The sequence below is a fragment of the Oenanthe melanoleuca genome, chromosome Z (assembly GCF_029582105.1).
Source record: "Oenanthe melanoleuca isolate GR-GAL-2019-014 chromosome Z, OMel1.0, whole genome shotgun sequence".
In the NCBI taxonomy this organism is placed as follows: domain Eukaryota; kingdom Metazoa; phylum Chordata; class Aves; order Passeriformes; family Muscicapidae; genus Oenanthe; species Oenanthe melanoleuca.
The window spans coordinates 32,342,138-32,365,383 of record NC_079362.1 but is presented as its reverse complement, the minus strand read 5'-3'; the positions used below and the strand labels follow the sequence as shown (position 1 = coordinate 32,365,383).

The following is a 23,246-nucleotide window of genomic DNA, read 5'->3' as shown; positions in this document are numbered from 1 at the left end:
CCTCTATCCTACCAGTTTCAGGGATTGATGGGACAAAAAACTGGAAAACCAGGCAGATGAACACTTGGCTTTGAAACTCATGTGACCAGCAGAACAACCTGAGGCACCAGCACAGGCTGGGGATGACCTGCTTGAAAGCAGCTCTGTGGAGAAGGACCTGGGGGTCCTGGTGGACAACAAGCTGTCCCTGAGCCAGCAGAGTGTCCTGGGGGCCAAGAGACCAATGGGATCTTGGGTGCAGGAGCTTTGCCTGCAGGTCAAGAGAAGTGATTCTGCCCCTCTACTGTGTCCTGGAGAGGCACAGCTGCAGTGCTGTGTCCAGTTCTGGGCTCCTCAGGATAAGAGAGACAGGGAGCTCCTGGAGTGAGTTGAGAAGTGGACTCTGAAAGTGGTTAGGGGACTGGAGCATCTCTTTTATGAGGAAAGGCTTAGGGAGCTGGGCCTGTTCACCCTTGAGAAGAGAAAGACTAAGAGACAACCTCAGCATTGTCTCTGAAGGAAAGATGTCAGAGCTCTTCTTTGATGCACGCTCTTCTTGGTGGTGCCAAGCAACAGGGCAAGAGACAATGGGCAGAAACTGATGCACAGGAAGCTCCACTTGAATATGAGGAAGAACTTCTTACTGTGAGGGTGATCAGACACTGGAACAGGTTGCTTGAAGATGTTATGGAGTCTCCCTCACAGGAAATATTCAAGAACTGTCTGGACACAGTCCTGTGCAATATGCTCTAGGATGACACTGCTTGAGCCTTGAGCAGGAAGGTTGGACCAGACGACTTGCTGTAGTCCCTTTCAGTCTTAGTTTCTCAGGCCTTGTGCTTTTAGAATAGCAGGTCACAGTTTTTCAGCTTACTGTCATTGTCCTTGTCAGCTTTTTTTGGACAACATGCTGTGTTTCCATTCAGAAGCTGGGTTTCACTAGAAATCAAGAGGCAAATAAAATTATCAGTGGTTTGAAGATAGTGTAAGTTCTAATTAAAACTTGCAACATACATTTTTTTTTTGTAACGGAATTGCTTAGGGATTTGAAAAATCCCTTGGATTTAACCTGTTTGGCAGAACTGGTTGGTCTTGACCTCTCTTAAAATGCTCTGAAGTAGGTATTAGTAAGTAACTAATCTTACTGTTTTATTTATTCATTTTTTTTCAATTTTATTTTCTCTTTAGGGGCATTACTGAAGCTCGTTTTGTTTATGTCTTTGTTCTTGGCATAATCTTCACTGGCACTAAAGATTTACTAAAGTCGCAGGTTATTTCTGCAGAATCCAGCACGAAGAGCACGGGATTATGGGAAGTATATAGCGGATTGGTTCTACTAGCAGCTCTTCTATTTAGACCTCACAATTTACCAGTCTTGGTGTTTTGTCTGCTGATTCAGACAATGATGACAAAATATATTTGGATACCGTTGAAATTTGATGCAGCACAGATTACCATCATGCACTACTGGTTTGGCCAAGCTTTCTTCTATTTTCAGGTAAGCTGAGTACTTTCTCCACTGCAGAGGTGGGAGAGGGAATAGTTTTTCAAAAATATATTGTCCATTATAAACAAAATGCTAACTAAATATCAAAGTGGAAGAGTTTACCGAGTTCACAGAAGGATTTAGTTTCTAAATGCTTTTTTAACATTTTATTTTCAGAATCAGGGAAAGATGCATACCTTAGTGTCTTATTCTCAGTGTAGATTTCCAAAAGTGTTATAAGGATCAGATCCGTATGCCAGGACTATTTTGGTCTATGGGCCTTGTAAGTACTTTTCAGATGATAATTAATTTTAAAATGTCATCTGAGTTGATTAATACCAGTAAAAGGCAGGTGGCTTTTGTCACTGGTTCTTGAGGCTTACAGTAGGTCTATATACTGTTTAAGACTTAAGGAAAATGCAGTGGCATATAATATCTCTTATAAGAACCAGAACTAATTTTTCTTTACATCAAATGATACCTTCTTTCCTGAGGAGCCTTACTAAATTCTATCACCTAGTTCTCTGCATTGCAAATAAAAGTTGTAATTCCACAAAAGCTTTGCTTTGCATTGAAGCTGGAGAGGATCTTTCTGTTTCCAGTATTGTTGGAACCTTAGTGTAGCAGGCTGTCTAAAGAGGGCATTTGTTAACCTGGGAATCAGATTTAGGAGATAGGGTTTACAAAATTTCACTGTGGGACTTCGGTTGACTTTACCTCTGAGGCATGGCTGGGGATGTTAAAACTCTAGTCAAGCTTAGGGTACTGTAACTGCAGATTGAGGGTTGCTTTGACTGAGAATAGTATATGTCCAGATAGGGAACTGCTGATGCAGGTAAGATCATCAGGATTCATCCCTTCCTACACATTTTTCCTGTTCAGAGGACATAGCATGTCTTGGTTGAGTGGCTTTTGCATGTTTTGAGTGTTACTCTTCAGTCAGCTTTGATTACAGCCTACTGAGAGCACCCCTTGGTGCAGCTGGCAAAATGTTGAAGACAGAGCCATCTCTAAACTGAGGTACCAAACAAAAACAGTTGCCAAAAATTTAATGGTGGGGAGGCTGGCAAGAAAATGCTAGTCATGGAAAAGAGACTAATAAATAATAGTTCAGATTTTTAATAAAGCATCAAATGGTTTATAAATGTTTTCAGTGATGCTGAATTCTTGGTACACTTGGCTGAGAGTTTCACAGAACCATGAAATTGCAGGAGAGTTGAAGCTGGAAGATGCCTCTGGAGATCATTTAGTCCAACATGATTCCCTGAAACAGCAGGTCAAACAGACCAGGTTGATCTGACCTGTGTCTGTTCCCTGTTTCAAATACCCGAAAGAGTGAAGACTCTGCAAGCTCTCTGAGCAGTTGGTCCAGCTTGGCCGCCCTAGCTAGTAAAAAAAGCTTTTTCTGATTTTAATCAGAACTTCTTGTATTTCTGTTTCTGTGTATTGCTTTTCATCCCTTTTCTAGTCACTCTCAGGTGACTGAAAAAGTCACAGTCTGGCTACATTTTCTGTGCTTTCCCATATCAGGTATTTATACACATTGTTACGACCCTGCTGAGCTTTCTCCTCTTGAGAGTAAAGAAACTCAGGGAGTTGCTTGTATGACATGTGTTTTGTTCCCACCATCATCTGTGGTGCTTCAGCAGACTTTTTCCAGCACACCCATGGCTTTTTCATGGTGGCAAGCCCAGAACTGTGCCCAGGCAACCAAATGTGGATCTCACCACTGCTTATTAGAGAGAATGGAGATCTCCCTTAAACAGCTGGTGAGGCTCTCCCTTAATGGATGCTGTTGGTCTTTGCACGAAAAGGACAATGGCTGGGTGATCTCTTCCAAACTGCTTTCCATATGGTTAGTTCCCCGTGTGACCAAAGAGCATGGTTTTATTCCTCCCCAAGTGCTGGGGAGGCATTTCCCTTTGGTGCACTTGATGAATTTCATGTCATTTCATTCCTTCAACCTGTGGAGGTGCCTCTGACAGCACCTCTGATGGCAGCAGACCCATCTGTTGTATCTGTCCTCTCTCAGTTCTGTATTGTGTGCAGTTTTCTGAGAGAACTCTCTGTCCCACTGCCCAGGTCATTGGTAAAGATGTTAAACAGTATCAGCCTCAGTGTCAATCTCTGTGGCTGATCACTAGTGATTGGCCTCCAGATGGACTTCCAGCTGCTGGTGGCAGCCCTGTGAGCTCGACATTTGAGCAGTTTCAAGTCCACATGAGTGTCCAGCCTGGACTGCATCCATTTGTTTGCCTGAGGAGATGCCTAAAAGTGTGTGTGAGGTGAAAGCGCCTTAGATAAATATAGCCCACGTGTCTTAGGCCAGTATGGCATGATGGAAAAGAAAACAAAAGCTTCTTAAAGCAAGAGTGTTGTTTTGGAAGTGTAATGTGACAGGTTAAATACTGTGTGTGTTGTGCTCTAAATGATGCCAAAAATTTGGGACAAACTTTTCTGGAAGAATTTACATCAGTTTTGAAGCAGCTAGAAACATCTGCCAGAAATGAGCTGTTAGAGCTATCAAGAGCTTGATACATCTTTGCATTTGACTTGCTGTGTCAAAGGATTTTTTTCTACACCAATATTTATGCAAGACCAACAGAAGATAACAGTTTCAGCTTTCTAGTGATCTTAAACTGTTGTTATGGGAAAGACTGCTCTTTTTCATGATGAATGTTTTGCAGTTTCAACTACCCTTGCAATTGAGGAATTTTTTTTTGTTTTGTTTTTAGAAGACGGGAAGTAGTGATTTACATTTGACTTGACTACAAATTGTGTTTTTGCACCTCCTGCAGTTTCAGAGCATCTGCCTAGGCCCCGTCACTCTGCTGGCAATTCTGACATTTCTTTTAGAAGAGTTTTCTTTGGAAATAATAACTTCCAGTATGATGCAGCTTTCAGCAAACTTCAGGATATTTGAAAAATTAGTTGTGACAAGGAATTTCTTCCACATAGACATGTTGCTGAGTCACAGCATCCAAATCTCATAAATGAGAAATTCTCCATTGCTGTTTTGAGCCAGATTTCTAGTTGGGTCTTTGTGCATCTCCCGTCACCGTAAGATCTGGAAAATGATCTAATCTGGGTGATAGTTACTTATCAAAACTTCTGTTAGAAGCACAGCAAAGCTTTTTCCTTCATGTTGTTTCTCATGCTGCTTTGTATGAAATAGAGCAGGTCCAGATAAGAAGCTGCCTTATTGTGTCCCAAAGCTTCAACCTTGAAAATACTGTTTTGAATTAGCAATGGCTAAGCAAAAATTTCAAAGAATTGAAAGAGAGCATGGGACTCTTAATCCCAGGGTCGTGGGTTCGAGCCCCACATTGGGCGCCAACTGATGCGGTTATACTGTGTCTTTTTCCTAATTATGTAAGATCAGACACAGTATAACCGCATCATGGATGGAGAAGGATACAAAAGACGCTCTTTCAGTCTCAGTTTATTCCTGGGTAATGGTGTGGCCGGAAAGAGGCCGAGCTTTCCCCCGAACCAGGTATTCAGGAGAAGGGAATGGGAGTGGCTTTGGCTAGCTGCCAATGGGATGAGGATGCAGAGGGGACAGGGACCGGAATATCCGACCCCCGGTGGGTACAAGGACACAGGGGAAGGTCACAGGACCGGAAAGGAAGACAGGAACTGGGGACTAGCAGGAAGGAGGTTACAGGGTATCCCGATTTCAGTTCTTATACCTCAGATACCGAATTACAACACCCAAACACTTGGAGGTAACCTCTCCCCTTCAGGTATGTTTAGTCTCTTCTCATGGCAATGCAGTTTTCCCTGTTCACTCACAGTTCCTTTGACAGATGCAGACATTGCATTCCTTAAGTAAATGATGGAAGCTGGAACTCTGGATGGATCCATACTGGTTTAGTAACAGATTTTAATTGTTTGAATAAGCCATTTGATCTTTTTCTTTTACCTTGTGGGAAAACCAGGAAGGTCTTTGCTTGGTGGCAACTTTCAGATCCCTGCCTTACTTCTGTGCCTCCTAGTGGTGTGACACCATTCTAACTGAGTACAGTTCACATGTCCCAGGTTTAGCAACTACCTGTCCTGTTCATGACCATCAGTGCTGACTTCTTACATTTTTACTGACGTAGGAAAGGGCTGTGTTTCAGACAGAGCATGTATGTTTTGTTCTCAGATACTGAATAAACATTTAGGAAATACAGCTGGGCTGTTTCTACTGAAGGAGTCCATCAAATTCTCACTTCAGTACTGACCTCTGTTCAGTTTGTTCTTAGTAACACATAGTCACTTGTTTACTGCCTCAGGAGCAAGCAATACCTATGCTAGAATTGTAGGGGAGAGATGTAAAGGAAGCACAACTGTATCATTAGGTATGATGTGTACTGCTGGCATAGATTTAAATGTCTTCCTTGACTTTGTTTCTCTAAGTTTTGTGGTCACTAGAGCTGTCGCTATTAGACTGAGTCCAGAGTGATGCTGGGGTTTTAATGTCCAGACAGGCGTAAAGATCTAATGTAGCGTACAAAAAAATAGCAGGCTTATGGTTGAAATACAAAAATTGAAAACCACTGAAATTTGTTGGTGATGTAGATCACGTTGGATACTAAATTTAAACTGTCCTAGCTAAATGGAGCAGGAGAAGAGAAATATAAATGAAATACGGAATGCTTCCATCTGGAAATAGGAGAGAGGTTTGGAGAACTACTTTTTGCACATGTGTTGGTGTGATTATGAAGTTAATGAGACTTGCCCATGTTGCTAAGCCTTTATTAAGTCTTGGTTGATGATATGGTACTTAATGACTGAAGCACTAACTCTGTCTTGCTGAGTATGGATTGTAAGTGATGGCCTTTTGAATATGATAGTAAAAATAGCCTTGTTCAGGGTAGCATATTTAATGAATGAGGCACTATTCTTTCAAAAAAGTAATGTAGAGTCCTTTGAGACTTCTTGGAAGTAGATCTGTGAAAACCCCAAGTGTACAGAATAAGCAAGGCTGACAGGAATGGATAGTACTTTTCATTAATCAATTTTTATAGCTGATGAACAGGGGGGAAAAAATGAAGTGCCTGGATGTGGAAGCTAATTTTTTGATTTTGAATGTAAGTAGGAAAAAAAATTTAAGGGTGGGTTGAAAACAAATGCCTTGATCTTACATTCAGTTTTGTTTTCTACACTTCATCTGTGTCTGAACCCCGAGTGCATCTCCTGACTCAGAGTTTAGTTAGCAGACTTCAGGGTCATGTCCTTGATTGAGAGAGGAGCTGATGGGAGAAAAGCAGAGAGAGGGGCCTGGTCTTCTTTCCATTCTGGTTGTGCTTTAATCTGACACTTTACTGTGTGTGTTGTATCCTAGCAGTGTAAGCAGGTATGTATGTGCTTGCTTTTTTATCTGCCCTGGACCTGGACCTCATGGCTGGGCTTTCTGGCCTAATCTTGGACTTGCCTTTCACTAGAGACTTGCAATCTATGGGCTGCAGCTAGCCCTGATCATTGTCTCTGGATCCAGCCCTGACCTGGACGTGCCACTGAAGAGTACGGATCTACTTCTCTCACCTGACTTGTTTTCACACTCATTTCCCAGCTTACCTTCCTTTGCAGAACCAAAGGAAGTCCCTTTCTGCTCTCTGGTAATTTGGATCTAAAAGGCAAATTTGTTAAACTGTTGTAAATTAAATGGGAAGACTATGTGTGATGTCATTTTTCCAGCATTTTAGCAGGATTTTTGTGAATAATAAGCAGAGGAAAGGGTTGCTCACATAGGTTGTGCTGTCTTCATGCTTGGAGGTTTTTAGAGATGGTCTGGATAAAGTGTCATCTTATTAATGTGAAACTACATAAACCCAGTTTGTTTTCTCGTCTTGTTTAAGTAATTAAGGTCTTTGCTTTATTTATCACTTTGTGTGAATTGATGAAGTGAAGCAAAGTTTAAAATACTCCAGTATTGTCAAAAATAGATTAAATTAATATATTTAATCAGAATACTACTTATATTATTGCAAGCCTGAGAATCTCTTGATGAATTATATAATGAGCTTGAATAATTTATTTTCTCCTAAGCCCTGAGTTGTCCAAATCTTATAACTCAGCAGTCATTTCCCAAAAGTATGTTGTATCTTTATCATTACTATTTGTCCTTAAAATGCAGTGAGAATAGAAATAAATAACTTGTTTGTGCTCTCTTTAATAAACCAACTCCTAAAAAACTTATTTTGCAGTAAATATTTCTAAAAATATTTTTGTTTCCTTGCATGAAAGCTCATAAATGAACAGAAATTCCGTGTATTTATTTATTTATTAGTCTTTGTGGGGTTTTGTTGCCGTGCTTAGAGCAGTATACCTGTGGAATGGGAGAAAGAAAGTACAGTTCCACTTTCTGGTGGTTTTTATAACTGGAGGAAACCAGAAGAGGTTTGTACATTTTTAGAATCATTTATATCTAATTCCTCTCACCTTTAAGTTAAGAGATGGAGTGAGTGACATTTTAAAGTGACTTTAACTTTTTCTTGTTATAATTTCAAAGTATAGTAGGATAATTTATCTTGGAAAAGACTTCACCAGGCTCACAGTTCAGTCCCATTTTCAGAACAGTGTCAGCTGTGAAGTCAAATGAGATGGCTCAGGATCTTGAAATCTCTAAGATCTGTCTGGAGGCAGCAGAACCTTTCTTGCCAACCTTTTCTGAAATACTAGAGTGATATGTTAAAATAAAAGGAGGCACTTTGAATTGTCAATTATTTGTTGTCTGGAGTATTAGAATTTATAGCTATGAAAATTTAGTGTAAATACATGAATTTGTCTTGGAGAAAGATATCTAATGTGAAGCAAAAATGCTTCTTACTACTCACTAGGGCTCTTCCAGTATCCAGTAGTATCTGTGAGGCTCAGCATATTCATGGTAGGAACAAGATGTTTGGATGTTTCACAGTGTGATTGGAGTTGTGTGTAGATCTGAATGTGTGCATCCTTGTCTACAGCTGTGTTACTTTAAACAAAGTCAAAGATAGGTGTGGGGAAGGGACTTGAGGGGCTGAGGAGGAGAACCTCTTCCTTCCTCCAGGTTCCTTACTTGCCCTCACTACTTTGCAAAAGGAAGTACATCTTTTTGCTTGCACTGGTTCTGCAGGACCAGCGGTATGTGCTGCAGTGCTACATTTATTCTTGCATCTTCTCACATGCAGTAGCATGGGGAGTTGCCCCAAGTTGCCAAAGATGAGCCATGTGCATGTGCATGTGGATTAAACAGCATAAAGAGATCTTTCAGCTCCTCATGACATGAGCAGGAAGGATCTCCTGATGTCTCAGCTTTTCTACTCTGCACACATCATGCAGAGAATGGGAATGAAAAATAAGTAGATGTGGTGGGAGAAAGACCTGCTGCTATACCCATCTATATCTGTTAAACCTGGGGAGTAGCCTTATTTTACAGCTTTATTTTCCAGTCTCATATTACACATTCTAGAGCACAGACCTGCTTTTTTTTAAAGCTGCTTGTCAGTAGTTGTGTTTTGCTTTGCTCCTGGCATTGCTGGACATTACACTAAATTCATAACAATAATTGATTATACTGGTGCAGTGATTTACTACACTGGTGCATGATGAAAGTCAGAATGAGGAAGACTAACAGTCATAAGTCAAGATTTATCTACTTTATGATATCTCAGTAAAATCCATACCATACAGCCCTCTTACAGCCTCAGGCTCCCCTTACATTCTGGGATATCTTCGTGGTGGGATTGATGGGGATGGTGACTATTTAGAATGAGTTCTAAATGGTTCCATCAACATAGATGCCTTTTTTCCCCTTAGATTTTAGAGCTGCCTCAGTAACAGGTTTTTTTGCTGGTGCCTAGTTAGTTATGTACCTAAAATAGCTGCCTGTCTTTTGTGCTTCCCTGTGTGTTCTGGGCTTTGTGACAGAAGTGTGTATTTAAGGATAGCACTTCCTTGCTGGGGTAACTTGCAGTTCAAGAGAATTGCAGTCACTAAGGTGATCTGGGGTCAGGTTTGAGGGAAATGGGAGCCACCACTCCTCATATTCTCTGCTGGGATTGAGTCTAAGGCTATTGGTGGTGGCAAGCCTTACATTAGTAGTGTTCTGGGATTCTGTAAGTGGAAAAAGAGGCTGTTAGAATATCAGTGCTGTAGAAAATGATCGGTTGCTCAGGGTACAGCAAGAAGATCTCAGAGCTTTCTCTAGTCTGAAGAAACCTATCTCTGACCTGTTAATTTAAGAAATACTCTGCCTTAATCATAGGGAGTGTTTGTTACGTTAGGGGGTAAAGTTAGGTACTTTTGGATTTTTCAGTGGAAAACACTTCCTTCAATTTTACACTATTCCTTGTTATTTAGTGGTCCTGGTCACTGGAAAAGAAAACTAGATAAAACATACTAGACTTTGACTGCTCTTGATACTTTAATTGTAGTATGTTTCTTCCGTTTTTCTCTTGGTAGGTTTAAATGCCTTTTATTGATGATTCAGGCTATCTAGACTGACTTCTGGTCTATTTCAATGCAATCTTATATGGTGTAGAGATTTGAGAAGGAGAAACCTCTCTGAATTTTCCTGTCCTAATCTGTTTACATGCAGGAACTTGTGCCATGAGGCAGGCAGGTGGGCGATGTAATGTTCCATTACAGCTCTAAATTAGAGTCCTGCTGTCTCTAAAAGCAAGAAGTGTAGTTTTAGGCAGCAGACCTAAAATCTTGTGTTTGAACCTTCTGTGACGAAAAATTCATCTTTTTCATTAATGTGTCCGAAATCAGCAAGTGGAGGTGTTTATTTTAATTTTTTTTTTTAATGTAACTTATTAAACAATAGGCATGTTAATTTGTAGACAAAATAACACTCGCAAAATAGCATGCTGTTTATGCTTTTGTTAATCTGTAAATTCTAATTAAAAGCACTTGTTTGGTAAGCTGTTTTGTTGAAATTCAGACGTAAAGAATATAGCTGTACTGTAAAGCAATTTAAAGAGTAAGTCCTTAATGAGTTCAATAATTAATATTATTCTAATGTATTTTAAATGTATCTTTGGAAGTATTTGGATATTTACTGTTTTATCCCTATTTTCAGGGAAATTCAAATGGGATTGCTACTGTGGACATTTCAGCAGGTTTTGTGGGACTGGACAGCTATGTGGAGATACCAGCTATCTTCCTCACAGCATTTGCAACATATGCAGGACCTTTCCTTTGGGCCATCCATCTGCTGTGCTACTTGAGTTCTGAAGTTAGCAGGTAAAATTTTTTGAACTAAAGTAATGCTCCTCTGTGCAGATGTAAATACCATCCATAGTGTGTTTTTTCAAAGAATTTTTTTTTACATAATCTTTTTCCCTGAAAGTTAGTTTTGTGTTAAAAAAATGCATGTTTCTTTTTTTAGTGTAAGTTTGTATCACCTAACTCTTCCAGTTCCATTTTATCTGCAGAAGTTTGGTTTCGGAATATACATGTACGTTTTACTAATTTTGTTTCTTAATGAGCTCTCAGTTTGCTGTGCTAAATTACTTTAAATTTTATTAATTTTTTTTATGACAGCATGTTCTGTCTAAAACTATTTTTCTTGAAACCTTTTAAGTTAGAGGCCTGAAAAGGGCTTTTTAAACTATTAGAACTGAACTCAAACTTAACTAACATGGTGTTCTTTGAATGTCTTTCTTTGATATAGTGACACACAAAGTTTTATAAACAAAATATACTAACATTATTGTATGTTACTGGTTATTACAGTCATTTGTAGCTAAAATATTTGTACTTCTCTGGGTATCTTGTTTGGTGAATGAGTTAAAGTAAAATGAATTATTTCATTGGGATTTTAAGAAGACGGTTGTAAAATGCTAATGTAATTTAAGAGTGTGCGTATAAAATCCAATTGGACTCATTATTCATGGTATTTAAACTGAGCATTACAATATGTTAAAATAGAGGAGTTGTGAATTCCATATTGTATCATATTAATACACAAATGCCAAAACTTAATATACTTTCACAGAATTAAGATTTGACAGTGACTAAATTCTTACCATCTCAGAGTCTTTTCTCTGTTATTTACTTCTTTTTCAGTGATGAGAAAAATATTGCAGTAGGCTTGGCAGGTGGGATTTTAGACAGTATTTAGTATATTACAACTTTTTGCCTTAGGCATTGTCAACCTTGGTAAACCTCTGACTCCCTTTTATCTACAGAGTGTCATCTGGTCTCAGCCTGTCAGTGATTTTTGTTTTCTGGCTTCTCTCTTCTCTTTTTGATTCTTTATTTTGGGCTTTGCCTACACAATGTACTTGTGGCTCAGTTGTGTTCATTAAAGGTGTAAGGAGATGGGATCACCAGCTGACCAAGCTGCACAGACCAATGGAGGTTTTTGAGCCAGGGAGGACCTGTTCTAGCAGACTAAATTTGTGCACAGTCACTGTGCCCTTTGTTCTGGATTAACAGGCTCCTTTAACAAGTATTCACAGTGGTTAACCTTTGTTCACTGATTTGCCTGTCTGCTACATGGCTCTCTAAAGATGTCTAGCAGTCTCTACTTGGTTGCTGTGGGTTTATGCAGACCAGTGCTGGGCCATTGTATTGATCTACTCATGCACTCCTTAGTGTAAATTGAGACTCAATGTAGAACCTGATTTCTTAGTCTGTGGCCAGCTACCTTAATCTTTAGTCTTAAATAGATTGATACAGTCTAAGTACTGGTGTTTGAGTATAATACTACTGAAAGCCGGGCTTTTCTTTGTTCATTCTGGTATTTTTTTGCTTCAGGAGGAGTAGATGTGGAGTACACTAATTACTGATGTCTTAATTTGTGTAACCCCAGAAAGCCCTTTCTTGAATTTTCCGTACTACCTATTGACTTGACACCAAACTGAGTTTTAACTCTGTTTCTAATGCTTCCCAGTTTAGCTTTCGTTACTACTTTGCTCAATCAATACATTTTTCCAGTATCCAAACTCTTCAGGTTTTCTCCATTCTTTCAGCTCTGTTTAACAAAAGAATCAGGATATACTTGTCTTCTTGTAAATATGTGACCCATGAATCTGGGTATTGCTTGCATTCTATGAGTGCCCTGTTTTTCCCAATTCCTTTATACCTCTGCTGTGATTTTTTTTAAAATAGCGCTGTGCTGTTTAACAGTTCACATATATGTTTTTGCCGTGTTGGGGTTTTTTTTCGTAGCCCCACTCTCCATTCTTCATTGTCACACTGTAGGTGCTTTGGAACTGACACTTTTTGCTTGAGCTTGGAGGGTTCTGATCAGTGTAGAGAGCACTGCTTTGGCGGCATTGTCTGGGAAAGGAGAAGAAAAAAAAATTTTAAAAACTGCAGTTTTATTGTTGTTTAAAACCTAGACTGCAGACTGTCATGAACACTAACATACAATGAAGAGAAAATGGTAACATACAGCATGTTTTTGAAAGCTCTTCTAACAAAATAACAAAAAACTTTTGATGACAATATCTTTGAGTATCTGTACTTGTTTTATGCAGCTTCAAATAATATGTATCTACTGTAGTGTTGGTTTTTGTTCTGATGTTTTCCTGGTTGAATTTTTGCAGATTAAATCTCAGCTAGTAGTGTTACCAGGTACAGTGCTGGCTTAACCTGCTCTCAAGTGGGTAGCTATGGCCTGTAACACCCACATCACTTATGTAAGTAGATTCCATCAAGCAGCTTGTGTCTGTAGCCATTTTAAGGTTCATTTGAGTCAACTGGTAAGGCTGTTTCCTCAATGAAACACTACATAAATATGGTTCATAAATATGGACTGGAATCTCTAGCTGCTAGGACATGCCTAAATTGATATGTTAATCTGCTCTGTACGTTAATATAGCCCCAGAACTTGGGCTATATGTTTTTTATTTTATTCTTTGCCATTGCTGTCCAAATGATTCTTATTACTTGCTTGTTACTCCTTGGAACCAAAGCTGAAACTGTGGAAGGCAGGAGGTTGGCTGCTTCACGTGTTTTCTTAAGTGTGTGGGGGACTGAACATTTTTTAAAAAAGTGCTAGATGCTTCAGAATGTTCTTTATAAAAGCTTCCTATTAACTACTTTATAGCAATGTGCCTTGGTCAGTGAAATTCAAACCCCTACTTTTTCATGTGGTCCTGAGAGCAAGATGAAAGTGTGCCCGGAACCACTCAGCAGTGTCATTCTTAGCAGACAGCCTTGCAGTCTGCAGCCTCTTTAAGAGCTGTTGCATCTGAGGAGGTTGGCCTGGATAGGAAAGCCTGACTCCAGGGCTGTTGTTAATTTCAGCCACTTAGCAGAGTCCATGTAATTTACAGCTGCATCAGTTGGGTCGGCTTACCAGAGCTTTTTGCTGAAATTCTTTAAAGCTGTGTTACATTGGGCATCACTGCCTAGGGGCAAGTACCCACACATACCCTTCCTTCTTTTGGCACTTTGCATTTATGAAGCCACAGAATACTTCAGTCTGGAGTCCAGCCTTCCTGCACAGAGCAAGCAGAGATACTCCAGGGTCTTCTTGAGCAACCTGTTCCAGTATATGGCAGCACCTGGAGTTAAACAGTTGTTCACTGGTGTTTAAGGGGAATTTGTTGTATATCATTCATCCTTTCACTGAGCACCAGTGAGAAGAGTTTGGGTACGTCTTCTTCACTTCTGCCCATGAGACATGTATTAGCATTGGTGAGAACCCTGTCAAACTTTCTCTGCTCAAGGTTAAAAAGTCCCGGCTTTCTCAGACTCTCACTTTGTTAGATGCTCCAATCCCTGAGACATCTCTGTGAGCCTTCAGTGCCTTTGCTCCAGTACACTGATGTCTGTCTTGTACTGGGGGCCCCAAAACTGGATCCAGAACCCTAGATGTGATCTCACAACTGCTCAACAGAGAAGGAAGATCATCTCCTTCAACCTGCTTGCTCCATTTTTGCACTACAGCTCTGGGTTGGTCCATGGGAACATTGCTTGCCTGTGCACAACTTGTCTGTCAGGAATCATGTATGTCCTTCTCTAACTAGCTGCTTTCCAGTTGGTCAGCCCCAAGCCTGTTCAGATGCATGGTGCAGAATTTGGTGTTTCCCTTTGTTAAACATCTTGAGTTTCTTGTCAGTCCATTTCTCCATCTGCCAAGATGCCCCTGACCCATCTGCAGACCCAGCTCCTGCACAGACTATTCCTCCTAGATTTGTATTGTGTGGAGATTTACTGAGGGGGCACTGCCCCATCGCCTAGTTAATTAAGTGAAGACATTAAGCAATTCTGGCCCCTGTGTGACATCCTGTGGTTGATCGCTGGTGACTGGCCTTCAGATGGAATTTCTGTAGCATCTCAGTAGTTTTTCAGTTCACCTTAATGTCCACTTTTCCTGGCCTGGACTGCATCAGTTTGCCTGTGGAGATTCGATGAGAGACATTAAGAGCCTACTTGTGAGATGAAAGTGCTTTAGATACATGTAGACCATGTGCATTTTGCTGGAATGATAAGGTGGAATAGAAGATAAGGAGGTTTTCAGATAGTACGTTTGCTGTAGAAATGTATTTGGAAGTCCTTAAATAATTTGCTTTCATCTGAACAAAGTCCTGAAACTGCAAGATATTCTCCTCATATGGAAAGGTAAATGTGTTTCTAAAATAATTAAGTGGCATGTGATAGACACTAACATGGATATTACTGCCACTTTTAATCCTTCAGGCTCTCCTGAGAAACTTGGCAGCATAAATGTGAAGGGATTTTCACAGACAGAAATAGAAAGAACTCTTTAGGTTCAGTCTCCATGGAAACTGCAATAACTCTTGAAACTATTTTTGTGATGGGGAGTACTGATTAAACTGATGCCTGAACTTAACCAAGTGTTCTGTGTGTGACTTGCATGAATTCTTGCAAGCACCTGGTTCATGTAAAAAGTAGTTTTTACAGTGACCACACTATTGCTCTGATCTGAATTAGAACTTTGTGTTTTTGGGTCCTTACAACTGGAAAAGGACCCAGGTTGTTGGATAATTTGACCTATATTATATGACCTCACTGTGCACTGCACTCCAGATGGATTCAGCTTCCAAGCTCCTACCCAAACAAAATTGTCATGTGGGTGATGTTCACAGTGTTGTGTAATTACCACTCTTTCAGTTAGGCATCGTGATAGTTTTCAGATTACCAGCACATTGAAATCTGTGTTTTAGTTGGTTTAGTTAGTTAGGTGTCAGGGTGAACTGGTGGGCATTTCCTAGCATACCTATTAGTTTTTGTTCCTCAGATATTAGAAATTGTAACAGTGCTTTCACATTAGCAAATGGCTTTCAGATAACAAAAATGGATGTATGCCCAACTGGAGGGTGTTAATAACGTGAATGTTATGCCTTGACTATGGTAATGTAGAACTTTGGCATAGCAAACTTAAATTTTGCTCTGAATCCTTTTATAATGCTGATCTAAATAGAATTAGGAAGGTGTGCTGGCTAAGGAATTTCAGTAATGGTAGCTTTTGCCATCTTCAGCCTATTGTTTGATTGGTTGAGTCCCCCGTTCACTACCCATGTTAATGCATTAATCATTTTTCTTTCTGGTGTAAGCTGACCATGCAGTGACTGTTTCAGTATACCTATTTTTTGGCTCCAAGGTAGAAAATGGAGTCCTCTTTAAAGACAAAGGACAATCCAAACATTTTCCACTGAACCCTTCAATATTTTATGCAAGTAGTTTTTAATTCTTCTGTTTAACTCCATTCTCTCTTACTTAGGTTAACTAAAGCTGAAAAAATGTTGGCATCTAAGAGTACATGCTCCTGCATTCTCTAAAATTATAATACTTGTTATCTGTTGTACTGCCAGCAATCTCATTCTCTAAATAAAAAGAAATACAGAGGTCATCTGCTTATTTGTTGATATGCATGGAAATCTGGAAGTCATGGAAATCTGACTAAAACTGGGCTGGGATTTTATTGCCACAAGCTGGAAGAGTATTTTACTCACTTAGGTTTTTCCTGAGATGCTGTCATTGTGGAGATGGCTGAAGACTTCTCTTGGACTCTGTTACTGCTCTGTGATGGATACCTCTTCGTTCATTCCTTTTTCATGTTGTTGAGACACTGACTTTTCCTAGGAGACTTCCTCCAGACTGCCATGACTCTCAGTATTGAGAAGTATTTTCTAGTTGGAAAGTGACCCCGCAAAGTAGGGCTGCTTCTGTTGTAAACAAAAAAATTGCTTCAAAGCCATTTGCAAAATAAACATCATCCTTTTACTCCATGGATCAGTTTTAGGAGCTGAAGCACTTTCTGTGTAAATATTAAGGAAAGTTATGTGCACAGAATTTATAAATACACATATTTGGGGTAGGTTAGGTTATTTTTGCTTTATGTAGATAAAAGTAAATGTCTGAACGGATTTGGAGCTTAAAAAATTATGATCTAATTTTTGGTGGAGTTAACATATCCAACATGAAGTTTGCTTTCCAGTAATGGCTGATGACCCTAATTGAGAACTTGTTCTCCAGTGTGCCAGCAACTGCCCAAATCATTGAGACTTATTCACTTGGCTTTTAAATAGTCTTACTGATATCATTGCTCTGAGATTTGTTCTCACAGACAGAACTGCAGTCATAGGTAGAGACCACTTTGAGTAACATCAGCTAAACTTCTTAATTTAAATGGTCTATCACTTTTTCTTTGTGGGTGATACTAAATTGAAAAGGTACTGAAAATCTCTTTTACATCTGCCCAAGCTCTGATTTGAGGTTGTCATGGTTACATTGTCTTCTTCCTCTTGTTCTTCTGGTTTTCATGTGACTTTTGCTCAAGAGCGCATAGCTGAATTGACAGTTCTCATTGCATCCTTAGACCTGCAGCTACCTACAGTGCAAGTAGGCAATACCACTGCTGTACAAAAGGCTGCAGTATTTGTTCTTTAGTTTTGTTTGGAACCTCTGTGTTGTGAGACAGTATTTTTCTGCCATCCTGTATGGTTAGATCTCCCAATGTTGCTTACACAAAAGAGTTCATTAAATGTTAATACATGCAAAGCTTATTGAATGTATTAAGACAATCGGTATTAACCATGTTGGACATGAGTAACCTAGGGGAAATTTTGTGTTCCAATGGTAAGCATGCAGAGAATCCTCAGAGAATAATGATGATCTAGTCAGAAACTGTTAGCAGGAGTCTAAAAGGACTTGAAAAGCTGAAAAAGATAACAATGAAAGGTTGGTTAAGTTTTGTGTCTGTAAATAAACTTATGCAGTCCTTTCTGTTGTTACTGAACTATGGTTACTGGAACATAACAGAGGAGAGCTAACTTTCTTCAGAGTTGCAGGATAATAGGTGGTCTTGCAGTGTGCTATTTTCAAAAAGCACATAATTCTGCAATAAATGAAATTTTAGTAAATTTATATAAAGGGGATTAGGTTTTTCTACACTGCCATGTAAGAAAGTTTTGATTAGTCAACCCAGCTGATTGTAGATGAAGGACTGTGAAGCTTGGTGCTGTTATGGAATGAAGTTTAGTTTTCCTGTGTGCTTTCCTGCTGTCTCTGACTCACTGTCCTTCAATATATCTTGCTTGCTGTCTCTTCTCTCATTCCTCTGTATCCCTTTCTTTAGCTTGTTTGTTATCTTCCCTATTCCTCTCTTGTTATCCTCTTGTCACCACCACACCACCCCACCCCAAACTTCTCTCTTGGACACTTTGTATCTGTTTCTTATAGTTTTTCTTCCTTGCGTGTGCATCATCTCTCTCTGTCTCACACTTGCATCAAGACAAGACTGCTCCATGCAGACTGAGGAGAGAGACCAAGATGGAAAGCACAGCATTACAAGAGTAAATATTTATTTCTGCATATGAGGTGTCCCAGTCAAACTGAGGCACCTGGATGTGGGTTTAACACCTCTTTGCGTGCTCCTCTCTCACTGTGTCAGTCTCTCTGTCTCTGTCTGGTGCTACTCCTGTCTTCTCTCTCCCCCCCTTAGTTATTTCTCCCTCTTGCTTTCCTACCCTGTCAGACACGTGCCCTTCTTGTGCACTTTGCTGGTCTCTCACAGCTGTGCTTTCATCACCCCACAGGTTTGAGTTTCCCATTCTTTTATGTGCAGACTTTTCCCACTTGCCACATGTGTGTGCTTCCTGCATCTCGTGCATGCCCTGGTTATGCTTACCTCTCTCTCATGGGCTTACCCACTCTCATGCTCTCCTTGTCAGTGCACTCATGTCACTCTGATGGTTCTGACCCCTTGCAAGCTGCTTCTTCCTGTTTTGTGCTTCTGCATGAGCTTTCCTACTCACGCACTTCCTCACTCACACTTCATGGCTCCCTGACTCCCCATCATAGCTTTTTCCTTCTCCCACTTCCAGCTCACTTCTTTCATCTCCTAGTCATGCTTGGTCCTTCTCATATATGTGTCCTTTCTGCTCTATGTGCTGTACATCTTCTCTCACACACTCCTCCTTTTCTCTCACATACCTTTCTCCCTCACCTTTATGCTCTTCCCCTGGCTGGCACACTTTTTTTTAGTGTGTTCCCATCTTGCAGCTCCCCCCTTGGATGCTTCCCCCTCTCATGCATGCAACTCCCATTGCTCATGCACTTTCTCTGTCTTGCTCTCCCTCTCTCATTTGAATGTGCTTTGTTTTTCTCCTGCTTTCCTGTGCATGTTCAATCTCTTCTGTCTATGTCTTGTACATGCTTATATCTCTTGTTTTTACTTTTTGTGTCTTCCTTTCCCTTTTGTAGCTTTTCTCCTTTCTTGTGTGCTTTCCCATGTCTCACAGATTTTCCAGCTCTCGCATGCTCTCAAATACTTCCAAATGCAAATTGCTTGCACTTTCCTTCTCTGTCCCATGTTAAATCTTTTACCTGGGTCCTCATCTTCCCTCCCACCCTTCTTCTTTCACTTGCCTTTTCCTCCTTTCCCTCCCTCATTCCCTTTGTCTCTTTGTCTTTTACTTTCTTCTTTGTGAGCTTTCCAGTCTCTTGACAGGCATACTTTCTTGCATGCACTCTTCCTTTCCTAAGCTTTCAGTGTCTCACTTGTACTTTCTTCTTCCCACTCATTCTCTGTCCTTTCCATCTCTATAGTTTTTCTTCTAAATCTGTAGAGCTTCACCCAGCCATACTTTTCTTTTGGCTTGTGTTGAACCTTCTCTTCCTCCCTCCTGGATTTGCATTTCCTCACTCGGGGATTTCCTATCTGTCTTTCAAGCTTTCTTGAGTCCTTTCCAAGACAGAGTGGCTTCCCCTCCTCTCTTCTCTCTGGCATTACCTCCACTTGTTCCTCTTCTCTGTTGTTCCTTTCCCACATCTCTTCCTACTCTCACTCTGAGGCTTCTTCTCTCTTCCTCTCTGCACCCATATTTCCCTCTCTCTGATAGGCTTTGCCTTTTTCTCATGTGCTTTGCTTTGACTGCCCCTCATCTGTATCTTCATCTGTATCTTCAGTGATCTGTACAAAGGGATCAGGTCACCTTCTGTCAATTTGCAGATGACACCAAGTTAGCTAGAAGTGTTGATCTGCTGGAGGACAGGAAGGCCCTGGGGAAGGATCTGGACATGCTGGATCAATGGGCCAAGGGCAGTGGTACGATACTCAATAAGTCCAAGTGGCAGGTCCTGCCCCTGGGTCACAACAACCTACAGGCTGGGAGCAGAATGGCTGGAGAGGTTCCTGGTGGAAAAGGACCTGGGGGTGCTGGTTGGCAGCAGCTGAACATGAACCATTGAGTTCTCCAGTGGCCAGAGAGGTCAATGGCATCCTGGCCTGTATCAGCAGTAATGTGGCCAGCAGGACCAGGGCAGAGATTGTCCCCTTGTATTTGGCACTGGTGAGGCCATACCTTGAGTCCTGTGTCCAGATCTGGGCCCCTCACTACAGGAAAGACATTGAAATGCTGGAGCATGTCCAGAGAGGGCAGTGGAGCTGGTGAAGGGTCTGGAGCACAAGTCCTATGAGGAGCAGCTGAGAAAATGGGATTATTTAGTTTGGAGAAAAGGAGGCTCTCTACAATTACCAGAAAGGAAGTTGTAACAAGGTGGGTGTCAGTCTCTACTCCCAAGTAGCAAATCATAGGACAAAAGGAAGTGGCCTCAAGCTGTGCCAGAACAAGATGTAGATTGGATGTTAAGATAAACTTTCTTCACTGAAATGGTTGTCAAGCATTGGAATAGGCTGCCCAGGGAAGTAGCTGAGTCACCATCCCTAGAGGTATGTAGATGTGCAGATGTGGCATTTTGGGACATGGCTTACAGGTGGACTTGACAGTACTGGGTTCATTGTTGTACTCAAAGATCTTAAGAGTCTTTTCCAGTCTAGATGATTCTATGTGTTTTTTTGCATGAATGTTCCCTCTCATGCATTTCCTTCTATCCCTTGCTTTCTCCTGCATGTTTCGCCTCTCCTGCCTTTTTCCTGAATACTGTACTCTCATGTGTCTTTTTTGTTATTCTAAACTTCCTGCTCTTATTCTGTCAGTTTGTTCTTGTGCTTTGACCTTTGACTCTTGCATGTACTTTCCTCCACTTGTGTGTTTCTTCTTGCACGCATTTTCTGTCCCTTGCACACTTCCCCTCTTTCAGGGGGAATCTTTCATTCCCTTCTGCATGATGTCATCTTTACAAGCTTGTTGCCTCTCTCTCACATACTTTGTCTCTCATGTCAGCTTTACCTGTCACATGCTCTGCTGTTCCCCCATTTGTCTCGTGTCATGTGCTTTGCCTTTCTCTCTTTTTTTCTCTTTCTGCCTCTCCCTCCTCAGTGTTTTGTGCTCATGCTTCACCTCTTATGCATGTGCACTTTGTCTCTTGTGTGTGTGCTTTGCTGCTCTGTCTCTCTCATGCATGTTTTGCTGCTTTGTCTTTTGTGCTTTGCAGTTAATGTGTCGATTTAGGCATTTTACTTTCCTAGTCTCTCTTGCTATAGTGTCTAACATTCTTCTCTCTCATGCAAATCTTTCAGTTTTTCTCTCCTTGCAGTTTGTCTCACTACAGCTTTCTGGCTCTCACTATCCCCTTGTGTCACTTACTGTCCAACTTTCTGCCTCACTGTACTTCTGTCTTCTGCTCACTATCCCTCCTTCTCAATCACATCCCCCAACCATTCCTCTCCCTCCATAACTTTCCCTCTCACTCTCCATCTCTTTTTGCCTCCCTCTTCCCTATCCTCTCTCTCTCTTAGGCCTCTGTCCTTCTCTTCCTTCATCTCTTCTGTGCTGTCTTCTATCTTTCTGCTTCCCTGAAATGAGCTTTTCCTCTCTCATTTGTGTCCCTGCCCTCCCGCTTTTCTTGTCTTCCAGGCATGTTTTACCTCTCATCGCTTCTTGCATGATGTTTTTTCCCATGCTTACCTTTTTACATTCTCCCTTGGTTTGCCTCTTTCACTTTCTCCATTCCTCATGTGCTTTCCCACCTTTCTGACAGGTTCTCGCATGCACTTTCCCTCTCTTTCCTGCTTTCATTCCATTGCTTGTGCTTTCGCTACACTGCTTGCTATTTTTTGCTCTCAGCATCCCACTGCCTTCCTTTCTCCATCTATCTGTCTCTTAGGCTTTTCCTTTGTCTTAGATGCGTTTTCTCTCCCCCCGCTCCTCACAAATTACCTCCCAGTCTCACTCTTATTTTTCTTCTATTTATGTAGCTTCTGCCTTTGTCTCTGCTTGTCTTAGGCTTTCTCTGGACTCCTCCCTATTTTCCCTCTTAGTAGTGTGGTTTTTTCAGTCAATTCCTTCTTATCTCTCAACCTTTGACTCTCTCCTGGCCATGTTGCCCCCTTCCCAAAGAAACTGTCTCCTTCTTGTGCTTCTGATCAGCCATCTCTTTCACAGAAACCCTCCCCTCTCCTACAACCTTAAACATACATGCTTTCTCTTACATATGTTGCCTCTCACACATCTTGCTTCTCTCTTGGTTTGCTTTTCTCTTATGTTCTTCATGCTCTTGTATGTTTCTTTTCTATTTTTTCTGTTTTCCTCACTTTTCCTCCTTGCTGTCATCCCACTGACTTCTCTTTCTCTTGCTCTTACTTTCCCTATGTATTTTTCTCTCTTCTGTCTCCAAATTCCCCTTCTTTTTGAGATATGCTTTCCTTTTCTCTCTGATAGGTTTTTCCTCTTCCTCTTACATTTTCCTGCTTTTGCAGTTTTCCTTTTTTACTTGCATCTTCACACTTGTGCTTTCTTGTTCTTGTGCTATTCCTTACTATATGCTGCTGTCCCTCTCTCATATTTCTGTTTTTTCTTTCTTTCCCTTTCATCTTTCTCATTCCCTTTTCCCCATCCCATGCCCTTCCTACCCACCTTGTTTTGCTTGGTTTTCTGTCTTCAACTGACTTGTCCCCCGACCTCTTTTTACCTGTCTCTGAAACTGTCTTTGCCTGTGACTCACATGCCACTCCATCACTGAGAACTTTCTGCTTTCTTGTGCACAGTCTTGCTCTCATGCTTGTGGCTTTTTATTTTTTTGTACTCTGTTCACTATTTCTTGCCCGATTGCTCCCTTCCTCCCTCTCTTGCTTACTCTCTCCTGAGCCTTCCATTTATCTCAGACATGTTTTCCCTCTCTTTTGGATGTGCTTTGCCATTCTATGGGATGTATTTTCCCACTCTCTGGTAAGCTTTCCCTCTTGACTATGCTTTTTTTCTCTGTCTTGTTTTCCTCATGTCCTTGATGTGTGCACACTCACTAGCACTCCCTCCAACATGCTTATTTTCTCATGGTTTCTCACTTTTTCCCTGTCTTCCATGTTTTCTCTCCTCTCTTCCATACACACATTCCAACTACCTCACCTTTCCTTGTGCATTTACTTCCTTTCACCTTTTCCTATCTTCTGCTGCACCTCTCCCTGACACATATTCCCTATACATTA

General features: G+C 40.8%; 1 protein-coding gene across 2 annotated transcripts in view; it reads left to right on the top strand.

Annotated features, from left to right (window-relative positions):
- The window catches only part of PIGG (phosphatidylinositol glycan anchor biosynthesis class G), an 86,746-nt gene that overhangs the window by 39,047 nt on the left and 24,453 nt on the right, over positions 1-23,246 (top strand). For both annotated transcript variants that reach the window (XM_056513857.1, XM_056513858.1), the window contains exons 11-12: positions 1,168-1,477; positions 10,518-10,681. In XM_056513857.1, the coding sequence (XP_056369832.1) occupies positions 1,168-1,477; positions 10,518-10,681 (474 nt within the window). The remainder of the gene's footprint in view (positions 1-1,167; positions 1,478-10,517; positions 10,682-23,246) is intronic.